General features: G+C 36.8%; 1 protein-coding gene across 1 annotated transcript; it reads left to right on the top strand.

Moving 5' to 3' along the window:
* Nucleotides 1-15,061: 15,061 nt before the first annotated feature.
* inhbaa (inhibin subunit beta Aa) lies at nt 15,062-25,049 on the top strand. The gene is made up of 2 exons (XM_065294744.2): nt 15,062-16,034; nt 22,784-25,049. Exons 1-2 carry the CDS (start codon nt 15,632-15,634, stop codon nt 23,554-23,556), a joined length of 1,176 nt encoding a protein of 391 aa, XP_065150816.1. The 5' UTR covers nt 15,062-15,631; the 3' UTR covers nt 23,557-25,049.
* The last annotated feature ends 1,717 nt before the right edge of the window (nt 25,050-26,766 follow it).

Raw genomic sequence — 26,766 nt, 5'->3', positions numbered from 1 at the left:
CCTCAGCAGACGCTGGACAAACACAAATATGGAATATATCATTTAAGAGTCCCAGATTCAACAAATATAAATACGTCAGATATTACACAACCTTACTGTTTCTCTTGGTCCCATTTACTTGCTGACCCATTCAACTTATTGTGAGTTAGCATCTGTACACCTCCTACGCCTGAAACGCCAAAATCTCCAGCAAATAACAGAGAAAGCTGTTGGCGAGAGAATGCGTACTGTTTTGTAACAGACAATAAAACATAATTTGCGAGAAGCTGTAAGCGATGCTGTAGGGAAGGTTGGGGTGCGTCTGGAAGGGTTTCGATGCTCTTCACCTTTGTGGCTGCTTTATCAGATGAGCCATTCACTTTAGGACGACGTCCAACATAGACACACTCACAGACTACATACTGTAAAGTCAATTGAGAACAATGTTATCACAAGATACAAAAATGTAATTTAAGAGCTCGGGTCAGATAATTCACGGAACCTAAATCTTCTTATAATGGACACCAATTTATCTACTGTACAAAGTCATCATTATAGTCTATTAACCATAGAAAAGAGACATCATAAGTAGATTTAGGCCAAAATCCAGACCACAACCCTATTGAGAAAATTTGGGATGTGTTGGAAAACGGATCTGCACCAAAACAATCAATCCGGGACTAGGATAAGCCCTGTCCGGGAACCGCCCCATAATGTGTTAAATAGGATAACACAAAACAATATGTAAAAATGAACACATCCTTTCTTAGAGTGAAGGATCCTAAAGTCAAGCCAACAACACGAAACGGATCTGATGTATTTACCAGCATCCAAGTGGTTTGCATTAAAGGAAATAAAGTTTTAAGTGGATGTCTAGACGGTTTGAAGTGCATGGAGAGAAGCGTGCAAAAATTCCCTGTTTTCCCTTTACATGAGCTTTTCCACACCATCATCACACATTTTTTAATTATCCATGTTTGAATAATAAAATAAATCTAAATTGCTAAGAGTCACAGAAAATTGAGGATGAAGTCTTTAAAATAATTGAGGATTCATCTGGTGTTTTTTGGGTGGTTAGATAAAAGACAAATAGTTAAAAAGCAAAGAGATCAAAGCTGGCAGAAGAATTTCAACAAATGAACTGAGATGAGCACAATGTTCCTTTATTGGTCAAGCATCACAATTCAGATCTCTTGGAAACAATAAAACGATATTGATTTGTAAAGTGTTTCATGAACTGCATCGTTATTTTTATTTCATGTTCTCTGAGGTCCACTTATGCTGTTAGCAGGGAGAGCGGGGCACAAACCAACGGTATAAAAAAATATAAGGTCATTTGTTGACTTACACACCCAACTCAGAAATCGGAAAAAAGACATAAGATGAAGAAATTTACTTCCATGCCTCAAACACTCTTTGTTCAATATCTTAACTAGGGATGCACCGATAGGATTTTTTTGGGCCGATACCGATTTAAACAGACAACTTCTGGCCGATACCGATACCGATATTAAACACTTGTATACAATACTATACAGTTGGTCTATTAGCTAGTTTATTTCTGCATCAAATTATTTTTACTGAACATGGATTTGATCTAATTAACATTAACATAACCTTCAAAGGTGTTTTTTGCTTATTCAGCATTTATTTTATTAACAACATTAACTCATTTTTTACATATAATGAATTTCTTTATGCATTTAATTAATGAACAATCGGTATCGGCCTTTCTCGTGCTATTGCAGATATGCCGATGGTTTCAAATTTATCAAAAATCGGCCGATAAATATCGGCGGCCGATACATCGGTGCATCACTAATCTTAACCAAACACATCAAAACTTTTCACAAATTCACAGGAGATCTTCTCACAGTAAGAGAAAAAGACCAAAAACTCCACCCTGTATAAACATGTTAAGAAGCTGTGTTACAATTAACCCTGTGTTAGTTTGTTCCCCGCTTACCCCTAATATGCGATTTTCTATGCTGGTCTGTATTGGTAGACGTGCAATGCTTACGACTTATTCAAGACGTGGCAGGTTTGCATATTGTTATGATGTACTACTCATTGTCTAAAAGATCTGTGTTTACACGGATCCACAAAGATGACCAGGACGCGGTATTATGCTTGCCTGATGATGTTAATTTGTAAAGAAATGAAGAGTTTTGTTACAAAACGAGATAATGTTTTTTTATTTTTCAGAAATCTAGTTTTTTTGGTTGTGCATTCCAATTAATATCAATTATACTGCAGTTGGTTTGTTTTGATTTAAACCGTCATAACTTAAAAAATACAGCTAAGTAGCACCATAAAACAAAATAATAAAATGATAACATTATAATAAACATGTTTTGACAAAAATATTAAAAACAGAGTTATCTCGTTTTGCAACGAAACTCTTCAAATACTACACGGCTGGCCACATACACATTCTTCTTCAAAGTGGTAAATATAAACAATTAAGATCAGTTTTAATTTGACGGACAATTTTGTTTTGGAAACGTTATTAAACTTAATTTCTTGAGCAGCACAAAAACAGTCACCGTTATCACAGGTTCGCGGATTCACAGTTCACACGAACACCACAAGATGTCGTTATCAAAAACGTGCACTTTTTTCAGGAACCCAACCGCTGTTGTCATGTAATCAAACAGTCAAACCTCATAAAAACATTTCTATTTACAGTTGCAAACGCTGTTGTGTAACTGCCAATAAGTTATTTTCATCCATTCACAGCTAGACCCACAGAGCTGAAAATGCCTTATTCACAAACCTTTCCACAAACAATGGTACAGCTACTGTATAAACTATCATCTGTGCTCACTGCCATTGCTTTTGAGCCATTAAGTTGAAGACATAAGCACATCAGCAGCCTCAGGTAAGTTCTGTCATGCTGAACGTTTGCAGGAACTCTTCAGCAGGTTTGCAGTAATAACATTGAAACATCACTCCAGTGTCTTTCTCCACTTTCATTATCTAACTGTGAATGACAGGAAATAAAAACAAGCAGAAATGCTGTAAGGAGAGGATAAAATGACATCATGCTGTTAGGCAAAACTGTTTTAGATCAAACGTGGGCACTTCAGGTGTGCAGTGGGACTTCAGTAAAGCCACACAGAAGTGAGTCACAGCCAGCCGGGACTTTAGATGAGAGAAAATGAAAGCGTGTGTCAGAAATAAGTGTGGGTGTGTAAACCTTCCCTCCAGCAATGTGAGTGTGGAGTGGGATCCCATCACTGCGTCACTCTTTCTCATCTATCTCTCCTGAAGAGATCACAGATATATTCGCAAACAGCTTTTTTTCAGTGTAAACCCAGGGTTTGTGTTCCTGTCACAGCCCATTGTGAAGGATTAAGACACACTTACTGAGGATGAATTGAACTGGATAGGATGATCTCATAAATTGTTTTATTTCCAAGACCAAATTTTATGACCAATTAAAAATAAAACCCTGCAAAATACAACAATGCCACATATTTACCACATATTTTGCAAATGAGAAGTATGAGATTAGGTTGAGTTTACCCGGCTTGATCTCACAAGAATTTGTATATATTTAACGAGTTGGCTTCGTACGACAACCTGATTTCACAAATTTCCGTGGTAAAGTATTGTCACATAATATTTTGCTCATTTAACCGTGTCATTGTCACGGATCTCCCCAATTTTTCGTGTCCATACTAGGGACTGTCTTTTCTGTGTCAATTTTTTTAATCAATGTCGCTTGGGTTTGGGGTTAGATTTGGAGTTTGGGTTAGGATGTCACTTTAACTATTGGTTTATACAATTTTTTCCCAGATTTTTAAGCAATTGTCGCCTGACATTAGGGTTAGAGTTGGGTTAGGATGTCATTTTGTATAACAGAAAGTCATTCTAACCCCAAACCCAAGCGACAGTGGTAAGAAAATAGGAAAAACAATTGAGTAACAAACACGTGAAACTGACACGGAAAAATGTGGAGATCCATGACAATGACACGGTTAAATGAGCAAAATATTCCGTGACTACAACACGGAAATTCGTGAGATCCGGCAACGTATGAAGTTAATCATGGAAATTCGTACGATTATCATATAAAAACAAAGATGAAACACTAACCCTAACTTTACAGGGGCAAAGGCAATTTAATTCAATTTTATTTATATAGCCCTTTTCACAATTGATTATTGTTTCAAAGCAGGTGTACATTAATGGAAGCAGAGGAAAACACAGAAAAATAAGTAGCAAAATACAGCGGCTATGAATAAACTTTACAAGCAAGCGTATTAATAATTGTAATGTATAGAAAAAGGTGCTAAGTTAAGCCAATGTCGGATGACTCCCAGGGGTTGAAACCCCCCCTAGGAGAAAAACCTCCCTGACTTTTTTAAGCCTAGGGGGGAAAAAGTCCTTACACTGAAAAAAACAACTTGTAAAATTTACTTAAAAAAATCCTCGTAACAATTTGCACAAACTTTTTTTAAGTAAAATTTATTGCTTTTTTATAAGTAAAACTTACCTACTAAAATCAGAGGCCGTGGCAAAACAACATCAATAATATAAGAGTTTAAACCTTTATGACATTTTGCTAACAAATATTTAAGTAGTTAAAGTTCTTATCAGTTCTTATTCTGTGATAAAGCTTAAAAAATAAAAATATTCAGGCGCAAAGAATTGTGGGTATTCCTTACAACATGTGCAAATAAAAGAAAATTTTACTTAGATTTTTTTAGTTTAATGGATTTAATATTTTTAAGTAAAATGAACAAAGATTTTTTACTTGAATCTGCTAAAGTTTTTGATTAAAATTTACTTAATTATTTTAGGACTATGTGCAGTGACTATAAAACAGTTAAATAATACAAGAAAATATCTAATAAGACTTACTATTCCCACACAGTTCATTTTTACATGAATTAATTGTGTATTTATTATCATTTTACTTAGGAAAATCTATTTCTCAATAAATGTTAATATTATTATGTAGAAATTATGAGAGTTAATCTAATAGATATTACTACACCAAAAAGTTCGTTTTTTCAGTGTATATTTATATGGGATGTAAACGGGTAAGGAGATTAAACTGGTTCCGCCGGTTGGTCAGGCATTGGCTGGGCATTACGTTGAAAGATGCCGTTCGCATGTAATGCAAGTGTCACACAGTGTTGTGTTTTAATATATGCCCCTTCCAGACAGGCTAGCTATTGCGGCATTAGTATATTACCAAGACGAGTTATGTGAATGCTTTGTTCCGTACAGGCTAACTATTGTGAGTTATGTGAATGCTTTGTTAAAGAAAAAAGTCTTAAGTTAGATTTAAAGATTTAAATAGTACAAAAATGTACAAATGTGGTCGTACGAATTAATCAATGCTATCTCATGGCAATTCGTACGTATTTTGCGAGGTGAATTATTCATATTAATTCGTACGACCACATTCGTACATTTTGTACGATTTGCCTTGCCCCGTATTATGTTGGGGTTAGGGGTGGGGTTTCGTTATTGTTTTTATGATAATTGTAAGCTTTTGCACAATTAACTTCATACAAATATGAATGACCCAACTTGTAACATACATAAGAATTTCCATAAGATAGAATTTTTTCCATGAGCTAGAGATTTTTGTGCATTTTTGCTAATGTTTCTCAGTTCTTGCATACACACGTGAGCTTGTGAGGCTGTATACGAGAAATCTTGTGTATAACGTTTAATTGCCTAAATACTAGGTTGTTTTTTTTACTATTAGACAGCATTTGGAAAGTGATCGATAAATTAATATTTAACTCTACAGTCTTACTACTTACAGTCCATAGTGTCTCGTTTATTTCTATTTTTATTTCTCTAAGGTAAACTCCATGCCTAAATAAAACATACTCTAAACTATATTTAGAAAAAGAGCAATTACGATGATTCATGTCCTGTCCCGTAGGAAAATTTGAGCAATTTTATTGCTCAAAGTAAACACAAGCTCATGGCGAACACATCTAGACTTGTGATGTCATCTGTTAGGTAGCGGCTGAAAGCACTTACTGTTATTTAAATATGAAAGATGAGTTCGGTACACATTTATATGTTGCCCTGTATACACAGAGAGCAGCATTGAAATCTTAAGCATTACACCCCACGTGTTTTTATGAATACCCGTATTTAGATATATGTGAGTTTAGAGGGTGACAGATACAGCACATGGTTTTCTTCAGGAAATTCTCTTATAAACATTTATGCTCCAACAGTATTTTGAGATGAAACTGCACTGTGTGTGAAGACAGAGTCATCTATAGTCATCTAAAGATGTCATAAGGATTCTTTTTTTAATAAGGTTATGGATTCAGCATAATGTAAACTAATGTTTCACAATGAGACAAGCCTTATTCATTGCTTTGTGTCGACATGACCACTGTGGTATCTGGTATTACCTCAAATCCTGTTTTGTCATCAAACTCACAATTCCAAAGGAAGCTGCGCTGTTGCGATAACTACTGTCATTGTTTATATTTTCTGTGTATACAACCACAGATGAAGTAACAAAGGATACGTGTTTTACCTTATAAGTCATCTTCAATGAGAAGGCAGACTCGTGGTTTGGTCTAAATGTGGGAATATACCAGAAGATACAAGAAAGCTTATGAACTACTCACTGTATATCTAAGTATGATTATGACGTTGTTAATTTTTTCTTAAAGTTTCATAGGAAAAATAAAATATACCGAGATTACACAATCTCTGATATACGGTAAGAGAGCAGTTTTCTGAGGAAAACAATTTGAGAAGCATTTCTTAGGGGGGATTTACAGGACAGTTTTAAAAATGCGTTTCGACAGTGGCCTGCAAAACCTACGTTTTTGAAAATGATTGTATTGTCTTTGTGTAATGCACAATAACACAAATTTGTGAAACAGTGACATCATGCACATGATGCTTTTGATAATATACTGTAGTCATCTGTATGCAAAACATTTGAAAAACAAAATGCATTGCTGTATTTAAATGCACACTTTAGCCTTCATTTGTTATCCATTGATAGCCCATGGATTTCTGTCTGGAAGAAATAAATGAGATATTATCTTATTCATGGAATGTATGTTGTTGTTTTTTGTGGTCAGAAAATGTACTGTATGATGTGCTGAAAACAACAGTCCATCATTATTTATGAGACAATAAACAACACTTGGTTACTAAATATAGATGAGGATGTTTCAGATTTTTCTATTGACAAAGGACGGGACATCAAGTAACAGTCAATGATAAATAAGTGCTATTTAAAGAAGTGTGATTGAAGAAAACCTTCCTCTTCCTGACCATCTTTCCAAATTTAGAGAATTTAAAAAATGACACAGGAAAAAATGGGGGGAAAAAAAGGACTCCATGTTCTCCGCCAAATATTGTGTCATATCACACATATCCGCATGCCAAAAACTAGGCAATGGGAACGTCTGCAAGCACTCAGCACAGCAGTCGCTTACACACACTGGTCCAATTAAAAAATGAAAGACAACACAAAAGCCCCCCAAGACTTTCTTCACCTTATAGCCATTAAAACAGAACAGGAATGTAAAGCAAACACCTCTAGACTAAAAAAAAAGTTTAAAAAGGTCCTAATATGTACCATTTTGGTACATATATGGTACCAGTATGCACCTTTTAAGTGTACTTTTTGAAAAGGTACCGCCCCAGTCACAACTTTTGTACTTTCATGTACTTTTTTATTTTGAGGTTATGTGTGTTATACTTTACTATGTTCTTTACTCTTCAACATGGTGGCTACTGACTCACTAACCAGCCAAATCCCATCATCCTCCAATAATCCCAAACAGTGGGTCCATGATTCAGCCAATCCGTGAATCAGCTGAGCCGATGGTGCAGTCATACGTTTCACGTCAAACTATGTCTGGACTGCCGGAAGTGAGAAATATCAGAAAGTGCGGAATTCCAGCTGTGGTTTTTCCACAAAAGGACATTCGTGTGAGACTACTGTGCGGTTAACGGATGTGAAAGAGTTGTGTTTGTTAGATTATGATTATTAATGGCTGCCTTATATTATATAATGTCATTGTATTTTCTTATGATATCAACATAAATAAATAAATAATAATAAATCAAAACTGACCCTGATTTGTTACCACATAATATTGCATTTAAGACATCACTTATGACTATAAATTAAGAATTGTTTAAACAAAAATATATACAGGAATGCAAGTGACACACCGGCATAAGTGCTGTCTAGCCGATCCACCCACCAACTTCAATCCCTGTCTTCACACCTACAGTAACTCACTTTATCCTTCCTATTCTTCCCAGGCCAGGTTTGTCTAGAAAATGCCAGAACCACTATGGGATCGTCCCATCAAGATCAACAGATCTTTTTGGCCCAGAAACAAATTTCATTTAATTAAATATTAGCAATTCATACATATTTTACAATATTAGCACTAAAATTGATCCTGGTTAAGTGTCATAAGCTTGATGTAATCCATCAGCTGTTTCCACTTAAACAGCAATTATTTTACAATCCTTTGCTGATATTATCAATGATGGTTCACAGAAACAATCTGGTGTTGGACTTTTGGAGAATACAAGACAATGAATATTGCACATGGCCCCAAAAAGCCCCAATCTTGAAAACAAGATTTAATATTACATACTGTACCAGAAAGCTTGTTGTTTTCCCGAAATTCACTTCCAAGGTTCATCACAAGTCTGCGGCAGATGTGAAAAGCCCCATGGGTCCCTTCAAGGCCGCGGCCTTCATTAGGAATGAAAGGGCCAAGGGTGCTTAGGGCGAAGAACGCTTTCTTCTGTATATAACAAATGAAAAGTAAATGTGCTGCAAAGTGTGCGGTGTCATTCAGTGACCAAGAAAAACCTTGTCTATGAATGAAACCAAACATAGCGAAAAAAGGTACAAAATTGTACCTTTTTCTGTCACTGGGGTGGTACCCTCAAAGGTACCTTTTTGTACCTTTATGGGTATACAACACATGAAAATGTTGTACCTTTTAGGGTACTGTACAATTTTATACCCTATTGTGTACCTTAAGGAACAATTCTGTACCAGTTAAATGTTAGGGGTACAAAACAGTTAACTGTACCTTTAAAGGTACACCACATTGTATTAGGTGTAGTATGTACCTGTAAAGGTACAAAACAGTTTTCTGACAGTGTAACATTAAAACACCAAATATTTATCTCCACTTTACTGCCTTCAATTTTTTAGTTGAATCAATTCAGATTTAGTCATGTCAACTTACTATTATTTATCTTGACAAGAGATGAGTTGCTACAATGTATAAAATGAAGTTGACCTTTGTAAACTATATTTTATAAGTTATAACAGCTCATCTCTAGTGAATGACTTATAAGTTGATTCAACAAAAAAAAATTAAGGCAGAAAATAATTTTTGTTAGTGTAAAGCAATGCAAAACTGTTACTGATTTGGTAACACTTTACTTGAAGGGGTGTTCATAAGACTGACATGTAACCTTCATAATCATGACATGACTCCTGTCATGAGATTTTATGCACATTTATGACAACTGTCATTAAGTGTCATTCGTTCAATTATGTCTTTTTTAATGCAAAGATGGCATTGTTTGAGATGTCTTTGTTATGACAACTTGACATAAACCAATACATCATAACTTGTCATAATTTGTAGACCGTGGAACATCGAGAAGCATCTGATTGGACGACCTCAATGATTTAGCCTGAGTATGGATGAAGCATGTGTCATTAAGTGTTTACTACTAATTGTTAATAAACAGACACGTCAAAAATATATACATTTAGCTTTATGGATGTGCACAATAAAAAACTTACAACTAACAGAACTTGTTCTTCCTCCCACAGAGTTCTGAAATTTTCTGACATAGAAGAAAAAAACAAAAAATGTTTTATTAATTTAAATGAATTAACATTAAATAAAAATTTTTCCAATGATATAGACCAAACGCTGCATGGCTTAACCTATTATTGTACAGTTTCATTTAATTTTAGGTGAATCCGTATCTAAATGCAATAAAATTTTAATGATAATGAATATTATTATTATTGGATGATTGATTTTATTTCTATAACACCTGGTGGAAACAAACAAATCTGAAATGAAGAATATTCATGACGTTGTTATAAAACTATTTGACAGAGTATTAAGACTTAATGACATTTAAATGACACATTATATTTGTACCACAGTAGTTGAGGTCAAGAAAAATATTTATGACATTATTATAAAACTATTTGACAGAATATTAACACTTAATGACATTTTTATGACAAATGTAATTTGTACCACTGTAGTTGAGGTCAAGAAAAATATTTATTACACTGTTATAAAACTATTTGACAGAATATTAACACTAATGACATTTAATGACAAATGTAATTTGTATCACTGGTAAAAAGTGGTCAGACACAATTATAATGGCCTCATGACAGCCAATGTCAAAACCAACCACATGACAAAAAAGCTAGGTAGTTTCTTAATTTTGATAATGTATCTGCTATGTCATGTTTATGACAGATTTATGACAAGTTATGTTGTCTTGGTAATGTCAAGTTGTCATAACAAAGACATTTCAAACAATGTCATCTTTGCATTAAAAATGACATAATTGAACAAATTACACTTAATGACAGTTGCCACATATGTGCAATAAATCAGTGTCATGTCAGGATTATGAAGATGTCATGTCAGTCTTATGAACACCCCTTCAAGTTAAGTGTTACTTATTAATCCTCATGTTAATAAATCCATGTGACTTTTTGCTTTCCACAGAATGCAAATGGAGACATTTTGAAATTTTTATAAGAATATAGTTTATAGAGACCAAAGAAGAGAAAATAAATGCCATAAAATGCAGCATGAATTTGAAATAAAAAGTCAATTCAACCTACTATTTAAAGTTTTGACTTGTGATAAGTTGACATAATTTATAAAAACAAGTTGCACTTTTTAACCTAATTAGTTAAGTTAAAGTAACCTAAATACATGTTGGTTTGACATACGTGTATGTATTACTCACACTTAGTTTTCATAAGTCATACAATAATTGAATTAAAATGCAATGCAAGTTCATGTTTCAATAATGCATTCAAGTTTGGAAAAGCTTGGGGGGATATCTGGACAAATTATAATTTTTTTAATGAACTAGCCTACTAAACAACACATCAGTGACAGCATTGTGAGCATGTAAAGTTCAGTAGGCTGACATTGGGTAATAGACTTCTATTGGGAAATGACCACAAGGGAGAATACAGGATACACTAACATGACCAAGGCAGTGGTCACGAGCAATTGCACGATATTATTTGGTTCTCATTTCCCATCTTCGCACTTCTCTCAAAGCAGAAAAGCTGAAGAAATCACCTGGGGCGATCACAGTTAGTCTATCTAACCTCATGACCCGGAGATTTCCCCCGTGCTCTCAAATGAAACTCACACAGGGAGGCGCAGTCCATTCCGGTTTCAAATAGCGCACGGCTCAGACGGCCAGACCTAAAGCTTCTCCCCTGGATCCAGGAAGGGATGGAGAGCAAGAGAAACACAGCGTGCGACAGAAAGATCTGAATCATGAATTTGAATCACACTCACATCTGGAGAAAGATTTATTCATTCTGTCCATGTATTTTCTTTAGGGTTTAAAACACATTTTCTCTTCTGCTTCCTCTCCCACCTCTCCATTCACGTCGTAATGGGATTGTGTCCGTGGCAGTGAGGAATCATGTTATCCCTGTGTCACCATACTCTTATCCCTCTCTTCATTATGTGTCCCCTGATAAAGAGAAAGGGAGGATAGCCATTCATCATTCACCTTCCACTGCAAGCCGTCCAGACCGTCCCGTCGTGAAACATTTAGCCACAGCCAATCTAAAAGTTAAGCAACATGAATTTATTTATTATAATTCTACTGTGGATTGTTGTTCTAATGTTTAGAGAAATGTCACTGATATCTTTATCTCCCACTTCGTTAAAACTTTACAAGTCAACATGTCCCGGGTGTTTATTGCCGTATGATACTATGTATTACACCGTATCATTTTAAGTTTATTTCTGGCTGAAGTGTTGAGTCGGAAATTGCTCTCCTGTCTTAGGTATGAGGCCGTGAATGCAATGGTTCATTTTAACAACCCTAATAAAAAGCTTCAGTCTCCTCGCAAACTTCCAGTGCCTCGAGAAATAAAAAGTTGTCCTGCTGTTTCTGCTATCCGTTCCCACCGAAAATAACAACATAAACTGAATTTCAAACTGGATAAAGGACCACCATTGTTCATACAGTAGGCTCCTCCTGTTACACCAACCAATAATTTATATCTACACTGTAAAAATTATGTCAAATCCACATATATTTTTATGTTACTTCAACATCAAAATTTAAAATAGAAGTTTTAACTTAATGCAGCATTTTTTATTTACTGTACACTACAAAAACATTTCTAAAGTATCATGTGAAATATTAATGCGATTTTGACTCAGTAGTATACACATTGATGACTTGACATCACGTGCTATGATCATTACATAACCGAAAGCTAACCACACAAACCAAACACAAGTCAAAGCGGCAATTGCAATGAAGAACAATTCAAACAAATTGTTAACATGTAGTTTTAGATTGTAAAGAAAACATTATACAATTGTCACGTTTCAGTTCTTCGTGCTTTTATTATGTAATCTGATTATGCAATGTTGATTTTCTTACATTTTAAAGTGAATGGTAGACGATGTCTTCCCCTCACTATTTAGTTTAAAGCTAAAGGCAAATTACAACTCTAAACGAAGACAATTTATGATGCATATTTAAATAAAAATATTTTAGGATATATTATACTACAGTATTCCTGTAGCTCGATTGGTAGAGCTTAAAGGATTAGTCAATTTTCTTAAAAAAAAAATCCAGATAATTTACTCACCACCATGTCAAAATGTTGATGTCTTTCTTTGTTCAGTGGAGAAGAAATTATGTTTTTTGAGGAAAACATTCCAGGATTTTTCTCATTTTTTTGGACTTTAATGGACCCCAACACCTAACAGTTTTAATGCAGTTTAAAATTGCAGTTTCAAAGGACTCTAAACGATCTCAAACGAGGCAAAAGGGTCTTATCTAGCGAAACGATTGTCATTTTTGACAAGAAAATAAAAATGCACCTTAAACTCGTCTATCTCCGGTCCTGTGACGCGCCAGCGCAACCTCACGTAATTGCGTAATGACGTCGAAAGGTCACGTGTTGCATATATGAAACGCACATTTGTGGACCATTTTAAACAATAAACTGACACAAAGACATTAATTAGTATCATACAAAAACGTCGTAACGGTCCTCTTTCTCCACACTTGTAAACAATGGGGCGTAGTTTCGATACGTCATCCGTGACCTCTTGATGTGATGACGTATTGCGTGAGGTCGCGCTGGCGCGTCACATGACCGGAGATAGACGAGAAGTTGTGGTTTAAAAGTGCATATTTTAAATTTTTCTTGTCAAAAATGCCTTATTTGGGATCGTTTAGAGTCCTTTAAAACTGCAATTTGAAACTGCATTAAAACTGTTAAGTGTTGGGCTCTATTAAAGTCCATTAAAATGAGAAAAATCCTAGAATGTTTTCCTCAAAAAACATAATTTTTTTCTTGTCTGAACAAAGAAAGACATCAACATTTTGGATGACATGGTGGTGAGTAAATTATCTGGATTTTTTTTAAGAAAATGGACGAATCATTTAATGCAAAGGTCATGGGTTTGACCCTAGGGAATACACAAACTATTCTAATAAATCAAATTAAAATGTATAGTTTGAATGCACTGAGTCACTTTGGAAAAAGCATTTTGTCAAATGTATAAAACAAAATAAAACCCAATAGGATGGCTGTTCAGTTCTCTAAATTAAAGATATATGCATATTACAATGAAAACGCACAAAATAAAGAATAATAACTATAAAAGTTAAAATTAATGATATTGATAGTAAAGATCTACTTTATTTTTTTATTGATACACATTAAGTATTTATTAGGTAAGACTTTTATTAAACACCAAATATAAGAGTAACATACTGTATTTATATAAAAGCATTATTATATTAGTATAATTATATATCTATTTTTATGATTATTTTTCAAATTTTTAAATAATGTATGTATGCACAGTAGCAATTCTTGCCCTTATAACTCTCTGCAATAAGCATTTTGTACCACAAGAGGGAGTAACTCCTATGTTACAGTGATACAAAATATAATTACCTAAGTAAAGTCTACCTTACACAGATATCTAAATCAAACTAAGGTGATTTATAACAAAAACGTTATAAAAAAGTAAAATCACATATAAATAATAATGAATATAAATAAGACTTATTGAATAAATTAATATAATAATATCTAAAGAAATTCAGACCCACATTTACTGATAAGAATTGGATAACAGACCCTAAAGATTAATATCTAAAAAAAAACTTTCTAGACATCCCTTAAACTAGACATTGACTTTCTCATGGCAGACATTAGACACTGACCTCAACCAGCATCATCGTGAAGGGAGGTCTCCTGAATCAGAACCGTCTGAGTAACACACATTAGTTGAGCACCACGTCTTATATGGTGAAGATATTTTTTTTTCCTACGGTGTCTTCTGACTCGTATGACTGAGGGATCCCTTACACATGAGTTTGCAGACGGACGACCCACGCATGCCCTCTGCACGGTCTTTGATGATGTCACAAGTCCAGCTGCTTGTGAATCCCAGACATCTGTCCTCAACCAATTAAACAGGAAGTTAGCCTTCCGGGCACTTCCTGGTTAATCTGCACACGGCATGTGTTGCGGCAGTAAAGGGGAAGAATGAGCGACATCATACAGTACATCACTTCAACGTGACGTCAAGACGACGCTTTTTTTACAGTAACTTGTTAGCAAAGCAGAAAAATGAAATTCTGTGAAAACTTGAAAACTGACCGAAATTGGCTAACACATTTAAGAGGAAATGATGTGTTGAGACAATATTGCATGGCTGGGAAATGCTTCATTTGGATTAATACACAATCACTTACAATCAAATACAATATAAGTATGGCACTTATGTGCAGCTTACATATGAATGAACATCATTGCAGACTGCACTATGACTAAGTCAGACACAGAGGTGTGGACTGAAGCATAGCAAGCACTTACCAACAAATCACTTGTCATGTCTGCGTAGGTCTATGAGCCCTGCGGGGGGAAAGTTACTCTGCCCTACAAAAGAACAATTAGAAAAATAAATAAATAAAAAGGAAACGCACCGAGAGGGAGGGAGGGAGCAAAGAGGATGGGAGGGAGGTTGGGAAGTATAATTACTGTGTAAAGGAGGGGAGAAGAAGTAGAAACAGAGAGACAGGGGAGCAAGAGCCAGTGAAAGAGTCCAGCCCACTTCAACAAAACCATTCAACTCCTGCACAGTGAGCAGTCCCAGACCTCTTACGAGCGCACTGCTTCCCTGGGGCACATCCAGAAGCCGACTGCCCGTCCCATACAAACTTCTCAAGGACCCGAAGGAGGAAAAACCCACCGTTCCTGCTTTTCCATCAGCACCCTTACTCCTAGAAAGGATTATACTTTTTCCTCACTTTTTTATTCCTTGTAGTTTAGCTCTTATTTTTGCAAGGAACTTTTCAAGTAAGTTCACCCCCGACTTTAAGGATGCCCCATCTCCCTCTACTAAGCGGGATCCTCCTGCTGCTCATCCAGACCTGCTCCCTCAGTGCCATGGTCACCAAAGGGAGCCTGGCAACGTTCGAACAGGCAGCCTCCACGGACTGTCCGTCCTGCGCCCTGGCACGGCTTCGAAAGGAGGGCGAGGACGAGGGAGCCCAGCAAGATGTGGTGGAGGCAGTGAAGAGACACATACTTAACATGCTGCACCTGCAAGAACGCCCCAACATCACACACCCGGTGCCTCGTGCCGCACTTCTCAATGCCATCCGAAAGGTGCACGTGGGGCGGGTTGCCAAGGACGGGAGCGTCCTGATTGAGGACGAGGCCAGCGGCCGTTCGGAGACCGAACAGTCGGAACAGACTGAAATTATCACTTTTGCCGAAGCCGGTAAGTGCAGATTTAAAAAGTAAATTTACCTTCAAGTATTGTTCAGTTTTGGAAGAGTTTAGGGAAACCTGTTGCCACCACTCAAAACTCAGAGATAGAGAGCAGTTAGGGCTGCGGCAATCTGCTCCCCCTCTCGAGGTTCCTACAAACCTCCTGCTGGTTTAGAGAATCAGATTATCCGCGAAGGCCCCCGGGGCTTCCAGCCGTATAAGCTTTGCACAGGAGCGCTTCCCCGGGGACTGACAGCCTCCTATGTAGTGACTTTTTTAGAGATAAAAATAGGACTTTATGGGTGAAAAAAACTGCCTTTGTGTCGGTTTTCAAAGGCATTGTCGGCTGCAGCGAGCGCCGTTCAAAGGTGCCCGTGATGTGAGGAGAGATCGGGTTCTTCTCTGAGTCACACAGCTCAAACGGGTCATGAGTGACACGGAGAGACAGGACAGCCCGCCGTGTGCTGCAGGAGCACTCAACAGATGTGTCAGACCTAAAAAGCAGCAAACGGTGCAATTGGATTGCTTGTCTGAAAGATGAATGTTTCACGGCTCTAGGGAGCTAAAAAAAGACGTAGAAACAACAAGTCGGATTTATAAAGTAGTGGAAAAATAAACGGATACGAGATGTGTCCAAACAGTGAGTAATGAATGAATATGGGAAAAACGAGGTATAATTTGACATTAGTTTGAGTTTATATTGGCTGCAACTGGAATTTTTTTATCACATAAGAGCAAGATGCTTTATGAGAAACATACCCTTAAAATCTTAAGTGCCAGGTAAAAACTTGTATAATATCACCAAGTGATGAAAAAGAACCACAGTGCTACTAGTTTTTTAAAAATTAAAGTTAAATCAATTACAAAAATGACATGAAACTTATTAATACAAGTAATCTTATCATTTCAACATTTCTATTTTTGCAGTTGGTATTACTAATGCACATGTATTTTGCAATACATTTCATATGCCTCTTTTTATATGTCTGCACAAAATTATTTGATGTTACTATTAAAACCAGCATGACTTATAATCAAACAAATATGTATTTAAGACACATTCGCATTCAACAAATCCATAAATTCCCTCGCCCCTTCCCGCCAAATCCATCATCTCGCGATAATCTCTTACCTGTGCACTTACTGTAAACAGACTATATATGTGATATACAGGTATACATGTCCAAAAATGAGCCGTTCTCATACCCTACCACAAGGGGGGATTGAATAAGGCTTGATGATGGCAGACACTTGCAGTCACAACAGACAGTAAGATGTCAAATAATATTAAATGATTATAGATCACAAAGGACGAACAAATATCATTTAGTCTGCAATGCAACACCGCGTAATATATTTTGGCACAGACGTCATTGATTTTCGACGAAATTCTGTAATGCATTGTTCTGCATATTGGTTCTTATTACACCCCAGATTTGATTTGAAGTGTTTAGACAGCTGTAATAATGCGAATGATATAAGCACCAGACTTACTGTATGCATTCACTGTCTGTCTGGAGAAAACCAATGCTCACGTAATGGTCTCACACGTAGAAACCGTATGATGTACTAAAACGAATTTAATCATTTAATAATCATCGTTTGATAATATAATATACATACTTAGGATTAAATACTGTATGTCATACATAGTTAGCTTTAGATGTAGAAATGGCCTTGATGAAGATGTGTCCGCCGGCTGCAGAATCTCAGCTGCTTTTATTAAAGGAAATAGTTGTGTAAACTATTATTTTCTACATACAGTGTGTTGGTTAACTAAGGGTTACATGCTAAGGCTGATTACTCTGAATTTAAACGTATAGCCTGCAGCCACATCTAATCAGTGCTTGTGTATGTTAGCATAGCGCTGCGAATAATGAAAGACCTTTAGTCTGCAGACTTTCCGGCACTGGGTATACTAAAGGCTGAGGAATAACAGAACCACCGATTAATAAATATAAAACAAACAAAAGTACTTGGTTCGGAAACGCACGGCTATCTTGACATAGAAAAACACCCTACACAAAATACAATACAAGAAAGGATTTATTAACCCTGTAAATATATTATAATAAGTGTGTAGCAGTCGGTGTACACGTGCAGCCACTTACTGTAGTGTTTTGCCCCTGATGTCATTTAGGCGTGTGGGTTGCATATTCAAAGCTTGACATGTTCTGAAACAATGACTCAATATTTACTTCTTTCACGTCTCCTACTCTTCGGAGTAATTCATCACAGGGAAAACCCTAAAATTCTGCACTTCTTTCAATAATAAAAACAAGGAGAGAAAACTTCCCTATTTTTCCTTTATCATGTCTTTGCATAAAGGAGAAGCTGCATGAGAATGAATTTTCTTCCTTTTATGGTAGTAATGTCTAGAATCTCTATTTAAAAAGAGTACCCTCGGCTTATTTGGGGGACGCTGCTAAACCATACAGAGCAGCTTCTTCATATACCATCTAAGTAAGATCCCTTAGCATTAGTGTGGTCAAAAAAACTCTTTCTTAGGTTACGGGACACCTCACCGCTTCTGACATGTGATGCTTAAAGCTCGCTTGGCTTCAAAGGATGCTGCAGCATCATGCCAACTATCCAAACGTGTGTGAGAGATGGTTATTGCTTGCAGATGCTGGCTTGGCCTAAAATGTCCAAACTATCGATAGCAAGAACATGTTAGGTACAAATGCACTGATATTGAACTTTAAAAATCATGTCCTTATTCAGCATAGCCTTGAGCCTTAGGAGAAGAAGAAGGGGGCGGGTGGCAGTAACTCTCCTCATTACTCTCATCGTTCCCTGGGAGCTGCGTTGGCCTGCAGGGGCTCTGTTGGACTTAGATGGGGCAGTAAATCAGACCTGCTGTCGGTGCCTGTGGGTGATGAGGTCCAGATAAAGAGTGGCACATATCAAAGATGGTTGGGTTTTACGACACGTGGTGCACGGGGTATTAAAAAAAAACGGTTTGCCGATATTGGGACACTTGCTTGAGATTGTATACAAGTGTTATGGTTGTGAAATAAGCTTTAATTGCTTTTTTATGGTAGAAAAGGTCATAAAGGGAGTTTATGCTGCGCGACATGCTGTGCACCGGTAGCAATAGTTTTGTTGTCTATTCAGTGGCATTATGATGCTAAAGGATGTCGTGTGATTGAAGTGTTTGTCTCTCCACATGGTCACAAAAAAGGTACAAAAGCTGTCATTGGGACGGTGCCCTTTGAAAAGGTCCTAAAATGTACCATTTAGGTACAGATATGTACCTTTGATGTACCAATATGCAGTCTTTAGGTGCAAAAGTGTACTTTTTTAAAGGGACGCCCCAGTGTATAAATGTTGGGTTGTTTTAACTCAACATGATCTCATGGAAAGTCGTGTTATAGTCACGATAAATTTGATTTGATTTGTGTCCATGGTGCAAAATTTAGTGGTTTTTTGTGCCTTGAATGTCTTTTTCGTGTCACTCTTTCTATAAATAGTTTTTCGTGTCAGTGGCACGTCTTTCTTTTCGTGTCATTTTATGTATTGTTTTCTAATTTTTTTATCCTATTTTTAAATCATAGTCGCTTGGGGTTAGATTTGGGGTTTGGGTTAGGATGTACTTTTATGTATTGGTTTCTACATGTTTTTCTTTCGCTTTTAAAACTAAAACTAACTCGCACAAATTTCTATAAATAGTTTTTCGTGTCGGTGGCACGTCTTTCTTTTCGTGTCATTTTATGTATTGTTTTCTACATTTTTTTCTCCTATTTTTAAATCATTGTCGCTTGGGGTTGGGGTTAGATTTGGGGTTTGGGTTAGGATGTACTTTTATGTATTGGTTTCTACATGCTTTTCTTTCGCTTTTAAAACTATTCTCGCCTTGAGTTGGGTTAGGATGTATAAAAATGTAACAGAAAGTGATTCTAACCCCAACCCCAAGCGACAATGGTAAGAAAATAGGATAAAACAATGAGAAAACCGTATATAAAATGACACGAAAAAGAAAGTTGTGAAACGGACATGAAAACTATTTGTGCTCAAAGCATAAAAATGCTGAATTTCATGCAATGGACACAAATAAATTAATCACATTTTTCGTGACTATAACACGACTTGCCGTGAGATCAGTCTGTTTTAACTGTTTTACAGAAGCAACCACTGCGTTTTATATAAACCTATACAGTATGCTGTATACCCAACATTAAAAAAAATATTTTTGTGCATTATTAATTTCAGTTCAAGCTAGTACTATCCAAATGTTTAATGATTTGATATTTTATGACATTATAGCTCACACGGCGTACTCAAGTGCCAGAGTTGTTTAGTCTGTGAAATCTATCCTCATGGCTGACAGGACCACGTCTGAAATATGTTGCATAACAGGCGAGGAACTCATATCATTCACTCCCACACACCATTAAAAGAGTCATATTTCCACCGTCAGCCTTTTTTCTAACTTAACATCTTTTTGGGTCAGAGAAGAAATCGGGTCAACAATCTTTCATATCTGTAGGGATTCAGGATGTGCTTTCATGACACCACCATAGCATCCCGTCCTTCTGGTCTTTCATAGCCTAATTGTTTTTTTGAGGTTGAACTAAAACTACCTCAAAACTACGAACATGGTAGGTGCATGGTTCCACTAAATGTTAGCATCGTATGCTTTCCACCACCATGTGCTTGCCTTAAATCAGTATTGTCAACAAATTAGCCAAAAGTAAATAACAGTTAACCAAGAACGATATAAACGTCCACGCAAAGAGGTGTGTTTCAACAACCTTCAGTTTACGGGCTACTTTACTCTGAAAGCCATTGAGCTTCGAGCGCTCAGCCATAGCAAGCTATACAATATGAAAGAAGGCCAACAAGGAGATGAAAGAGTGCGATTCCCCCTAAGGTAAACCTGAAAGAAAAGGGGATTATAGAATACATTAACTAAAGCCATGTTTAAAGAGGAGTGGACATCCCTCCATCCCCCCAACACACACACTTAAATTCCCAGGTGATTCTATACTTCAGCTTCCCGCCCCTTTTGAAGACACGGATAGGGGGGTGGGGAGGAATGCGTAAATGTTATTCTCCATCTTTGTGCGCAGGACAGCTGTGCAAACTCTGCCCTCGCGGTTAAATTGGTGTTTATTGTTGAGGGATTACCGCACGGGTCTGTAGTAGTTCTCCTCAAATTTCAAAATTTCTTTTGCTCGCTGACAAACATATTCAGAGGCATGCAGAGTTGCATGCTCTCGTGCGCACGGCGGCGGTCATCTTTCTTCTTTAGACGTGGAGAGGGGCAGCTGAAGGGTTTACTCAGCTTAGCAAATGTTTCTTTCACTGGGCGCAGATTAAAAGGGAAACAATGCATTGTCCACCGCTGGTAAAGGCTCATTATTTTTAGACCGCGTTTGTGAAGCTCGGCTGTGTTTGGACAGATGGGTTTGGGCCAGGATCCTTAAATACGCTCTTGCGAATGCGCGCACCAATGCACTTGTAAAACGGCATGGCTGTAATTATGTCATGGTTATGTAAATATGCTTTCTGAATATATGATTTGGTTTAATACTATTACAGTTACGCATTTGCCAAATGCTTTCATCCAATGTGATTTTAAACTATACTAGGTGTTCCCTGGGGACCTTTCGGGTTGGTAATGCAGAGCTACAGTAATCCCTCACATTAATAGTTTTTATATGTGACCGTTTCTGTAAAAACCCAGCTATATAAAATCATCCTTATTATCTTTAATATTGACTGAGTAAGATACAAATCAAACTTTGATGCTCCTAATCTCATTATTAGATTATGAGCCTGGATTTCACAGACATGGTTACAATATTATAAGACCAGGGGTGGGCATTCATGGTCCTGGAGGGCCAATGTCCTGCAAAGTTTACAGTAGCTCCAACCCTAATGAAACACACCTGAACAATCTAATCAAAGGCTGCAGGGTGACTTGGAAATGGCATTCAGGTGTTTTGATTAGGGTTGAAGCTAAACTTTGCAGGACAGTGGCCCTCCAGGACCAGGAATGCCCACCCTTGTATTAGACGATTGACAGGGTAACCAATTTTAAAGCAAGAAATCTACCACCAACTAGAAATAAAGTGCAATGGATTTAAATCAAATTTAACTCTGTAACTGAAGAGGATTTGTTTAGAAGTACGTAAATGATCCGTGAACTGAGATTTTCCAGAGGCCTTGCCTGTGTCTATAACCCAGCGTGAATCAAAGCCAGAGGGAGCAGCCATTTACAATCCAATGAGACAGCAAGCCACATGCCACATCACTGCTTCCAGCTGCACGCTGTACGTTGTTACGGTCATTATGTGTTACCCTTCATTCAGCAAACTCCTTGTTTTTAGGCAAGCGGGCTCTTAATTGCTCATTTAACTACTGGGAGAGGTGATGCAGTTGGTTGAAATCTTGTTAAAACCTTCCATTATTTAAATTTCAATGTGGTATGGGAAGAGCCGAGTGGGAGGGATTGTTTGTTTGGAAGCGTGTGCTTAGGAACAGCTGATTCACATTTCCGAAGGAAAGGGATACATAACTACATGTTCCTATCATGAAACAAAAGACGTTTGTTTTGCAAAAACCCCGAAAAACGGCTCACAAAGCGTAATTGTTTCAGCGATGCCGCCACTCCCAGTGTCAGCTGTGATGTGGCTGGCATACTGTTTCCAAAGTCAAGCGAAGCCTCGGGTTAAAGTGAAAAACAAGTACGGCAATAAAAGAGATAGCTCATTTGACTAATCACATTTGTCTGTCTGTCTTCCTTTCCCTCAGGTGAAGCTCCGGGCTTCATCAACTTTCTCATCTCCAAGGAAGGTGGCGAGATGTCTCTCGTGGAGCAAGCCAACGTCTGGATCTTTCTTCGACTGCCGAAGGGCAACCGTACCCGCGCTAGCGTCACCATTCGGCTGCTCCTGCAGCAGGGCACGGGGGAAAAGATTCTGGCGGAGAAGTCCGTGGACACGCGCCGCAGCGGCTGGCACACGTTTCCAGTGTCGGCCACCGTGCAGGCATTACTGCAGCAAGGAGGGAGCGCGCTGAGCTTGCGCGTGTCGTGTCCGCTGTGCGCAGACGCGCGAGCCACGCCCGTGCTCGTGACTCCAGGAGGCGGCGAACGCGAGCAATCTCACCGGCCGTTCCTCATGGCAGTGGTCAGACAAATGGATGACGTCACCCTTCGGAAACGTCGCAAAAGGGGCCTGGAATGTGACGCCAAGGTGCACGTCTGCTGCAAACGTCAGTTCTACGTAAACTTCAAGGACATCGGCTGGAACGACTGGATCATCGCTCCGTCCGGATATCACGCCAATTACTGCGAAGGAGACTGTCCCAGCCACATCGCGAGCATCACCGGCAACTCGCTGTCTTTCCATTCCACCGTCATCAACCACTATCGCATGAGAGGGTATAGCCCCTTTAACAACATCAAGTCGTGTTGCGTGCCCACGCGCCTGCGGGCCATGTCCATGCTGTACTACAACGAGGAGCAGAAAATCGTCAAAAAGGACATCCAGCATATGATTGTAGAAGAATGCGGTTGTTCGTAAGAAACCTAAGAAAAGAAGAAGGGTAGGGAAAGAGACATAGACGCAAGGTTGGGTGGTAGGGGCAAGAACTTTAGCCCCATGACGAATGACTCGGAGGGTAAGAAAAACGAGGAGATGTAGAGGGAGGAGATCTCACTGCCTCAAGACAAACTCAAGCTGACAGACCTCTCTTTCTCTCAACCACTCGTGCGTGGTCATCTTAGAATCCAATGGGTATCTGTTACTCTGTGGCACTTTCAAAAGAGAAAAGAAAATATAATATATATATTTTTGTTACAAAGAAAAGGGAGCGAGGTCAGAGGGTATTTATGCGGCCTACTTTGCAGCGCGAACGTGCGCTGCGGAAAGAGAGATCACGTAGATGAGGTGCCTGAAAAAGAAATCTCAAAACTATGCAACTTGTCAAGTATTATGATATATTTTTCATCAAGGTGTTGTTTTCGTTTCTTAACTATTTACTTTTACGAACTAAAAAAAAAGAAAAAGTCGCCTTTTTCTACTTTGTATGTATATTTAATGTGTGTCGTGTGTGTCCGTGTATACAAAACGTGTGTGTATGTACAGTGTGCTTACGGGAGTATTTGTGTACGTTTGTGTGCGTCGTTGAGAGATACTTGAAAGAAGTTTGACGGGCTGCTGGAACCAAACATTCCTCTATATTATTATTATTATTATTATTATTATTCTAATTATTCTGACTATTGTTAATAATAATGTTATTATTATGTTATGGTTTCTGTACATTTTTGTTATCTTAAAAAAAGAGACGTTAAAACGTTTACACTTTTGCACTATATCGAAATTTTGATCAGCGTAGCCACATATACAAATAGAATATAGAGGATAAACAAGAAGCACTTCAAAGCAGACATACGTACATAGCATAGCATGAGTTCAACAGATAAGATTGTCACGAATAAACAGGGACCGTAGAGAGAATTAGCACTACACCACGTACACATGCATTTTACAATATAGTATTTGGGTTTTTAATACAACACCAAAGAATTTAGTTTAGTGTTGCCTACATTATCTCACAAGAGTTCACTCAATAGGTTGCAACGCTTTGCCCCCCTTACAAAGATGTTCAGACCTTTAAATTATTTTGTCAAGGTCCCACTGCTTTGTGTGCTTTTGCACTGCTGCACGGTCCATATGCGACTGGACTGGCCGTCTAAATGGTTAATACAGCACTTAAACCAACCTTTTTGAGTTTGCTTTTAACTGTGGATTGTTGAAAAAGTGAATGTGCAGCATTGATATTTAATGACTTTTTGTGTAATTGGGAGATTAATTCATGTTTAGAAATGTTTCACCAAATATTAAAAGGATCTTACACTGTAAAAAGTGAAAGTTGGAATAACTTGGTAACACCTACATTGTATAAAGTTGAATCAACTTTGAATAAAAAAATACTGTAATTGATAACACCCAAAAATTTTTACTTTATTCAACTTAAAAATTCACTTTATGTAAAAAATTTTAGTTGAAAAAATAATATTTTTTTAGGTGTTACCAATTGTATATATATATATATATATATATAAAATATAATATATAATTTTATATTTTTTAAGTTTAACTTTTCACTTTTTACATTGTATTTGACTTCAAGTGAAATAAAATGTTGATAAAGCTTACAATTTTCACTTAAAGAAAATTTTGGTTGCTAAAACCTACATTTTTTAAGTGTTACCAGTTGAAGTAATTTTTTAAGTAGATCCAACTTTCACTATTACAGTGATGTGATCCAAACAAAAAAAGTTTCCCTTGCAGTTGTTTCTGTTAATATCTTCACTACCCGACAATATTCTACCACTGTGCAATGTCAAAAATGAAGCAATTTGTGAGAAGAAATGAAAAGAAAAAAACAAAAAATGTTTCGTCTTACATTTTGGACTGAGAAAAGTTTACGATTTTCAGTATGTTCCTATCGGAAATACCATTCAATGCGACCCTGCCTGTGAAAACCCAGCTAAAGTTGTTTATATGTTTTCTAAATAATGTAAAGAACATTCAGTAAAAATATAACCTTGATATATATATTTAACATTGACTGAGTAAGATCATGTTTTCAATTATCAAATTTGATGCTTGTTATCTCAGAATAAGATTTCAAGACTTTAGCTTTGTTTTTACAAGCAGGGTCACAAATATGTAAAGAAAAAATATACAATTCAAAGAAAAATACAAATTAAGAAAAAAATATAAAAAGAAAGACGTGTATGTTTTGTTTGTTTTTTGTTTGTTTGTTTGTTGTTATTGAGACAAAAATAATTGACACTGAAATAAGTGGACTAAGAATAAAAAATATATTTTTTATTCTGTATATATGGAAACCAAGATACCAATATGTTGCATAGCTTTGTTGTACAAATCAAAAATGTGCTTGTGGCTATTTTTTTTAATCTAATTTATTCTACAGTATTTTGTCCTTTGCTTCACCATTAAAGTTAAAAGGTTGTACACTAAAACAAATGTGAAAGTTTGTATTGTGATGATTGTGTGATGTAGAAAGTGTTTTTTTTAAATCTGATTTAAGTGGTGAAAGTTGAATTTAAACTGTATTAATATACACATTTTCATTGTTGAAAATAACCCAGTGCACCTTTTTAAACTACCCAGTCACACAAAGTTTCGTGAAATAGTCACGTAATTTTTTGATTCTTTTTTCGTGATATTATCACGGATTTCCGTTTTTTTTTCGTGATCGTATAACGAATTCCTGTTTTTGTGTGATTATCAAGTACTGGTTTCTCAACTGCTTTTAAACCACTGTTGCTTCGGTTTAGGGTTAGATTTGGTGCTTGCATTAGAATGTCACTTAATGTATTGGTTTATACTATTTTTTTCTCATTTATTTTAATTGATTTTTTATGTTGCCTGGCATTAGGGTTAGAGTTGGGTTTGGGTAAGGATGTCATTTTATGTCAATCTAACCCTAAACCGACACGACAATGGTTTAAAAATAGGAAAAAGCTGTTAAGGTAACCAATACGTGATAATCACACGAAAACAGAAATTCGTTATACAAACACGGAAAACGCAAAAATTCGTGATAATATCATGAAAAAAAAAAAAAATTACGTGACTATATAACGAAATTTCAGGCTAATACATGGAGGAAAATAATAGCATTTACCTTGTTCATGTTAAAAATAATACCAACACCCACCTCAAGAACCACCTTAAGTAAGGCTTAAGGAAAAG

This window comes from Paramisgurnus dabryanus, chromosome 22 (assembly GCF_030506205.2).
Source record: "Paramisgurnus dabryanus chromosome 22, PD_genome_1.1, whole genome shotgun sequence".
Taxonomy (NCBI): domain Eukaryota; kingdom Metazoa; phylum Chordata; class Actinopteri; order Cypriniformes; family Cobitidae; genus Paramisgurnus; species Paramisgurnus dabryanus.
This window is presented reverse-complemented; position numbering and strand designations above follow the sequence as displayed.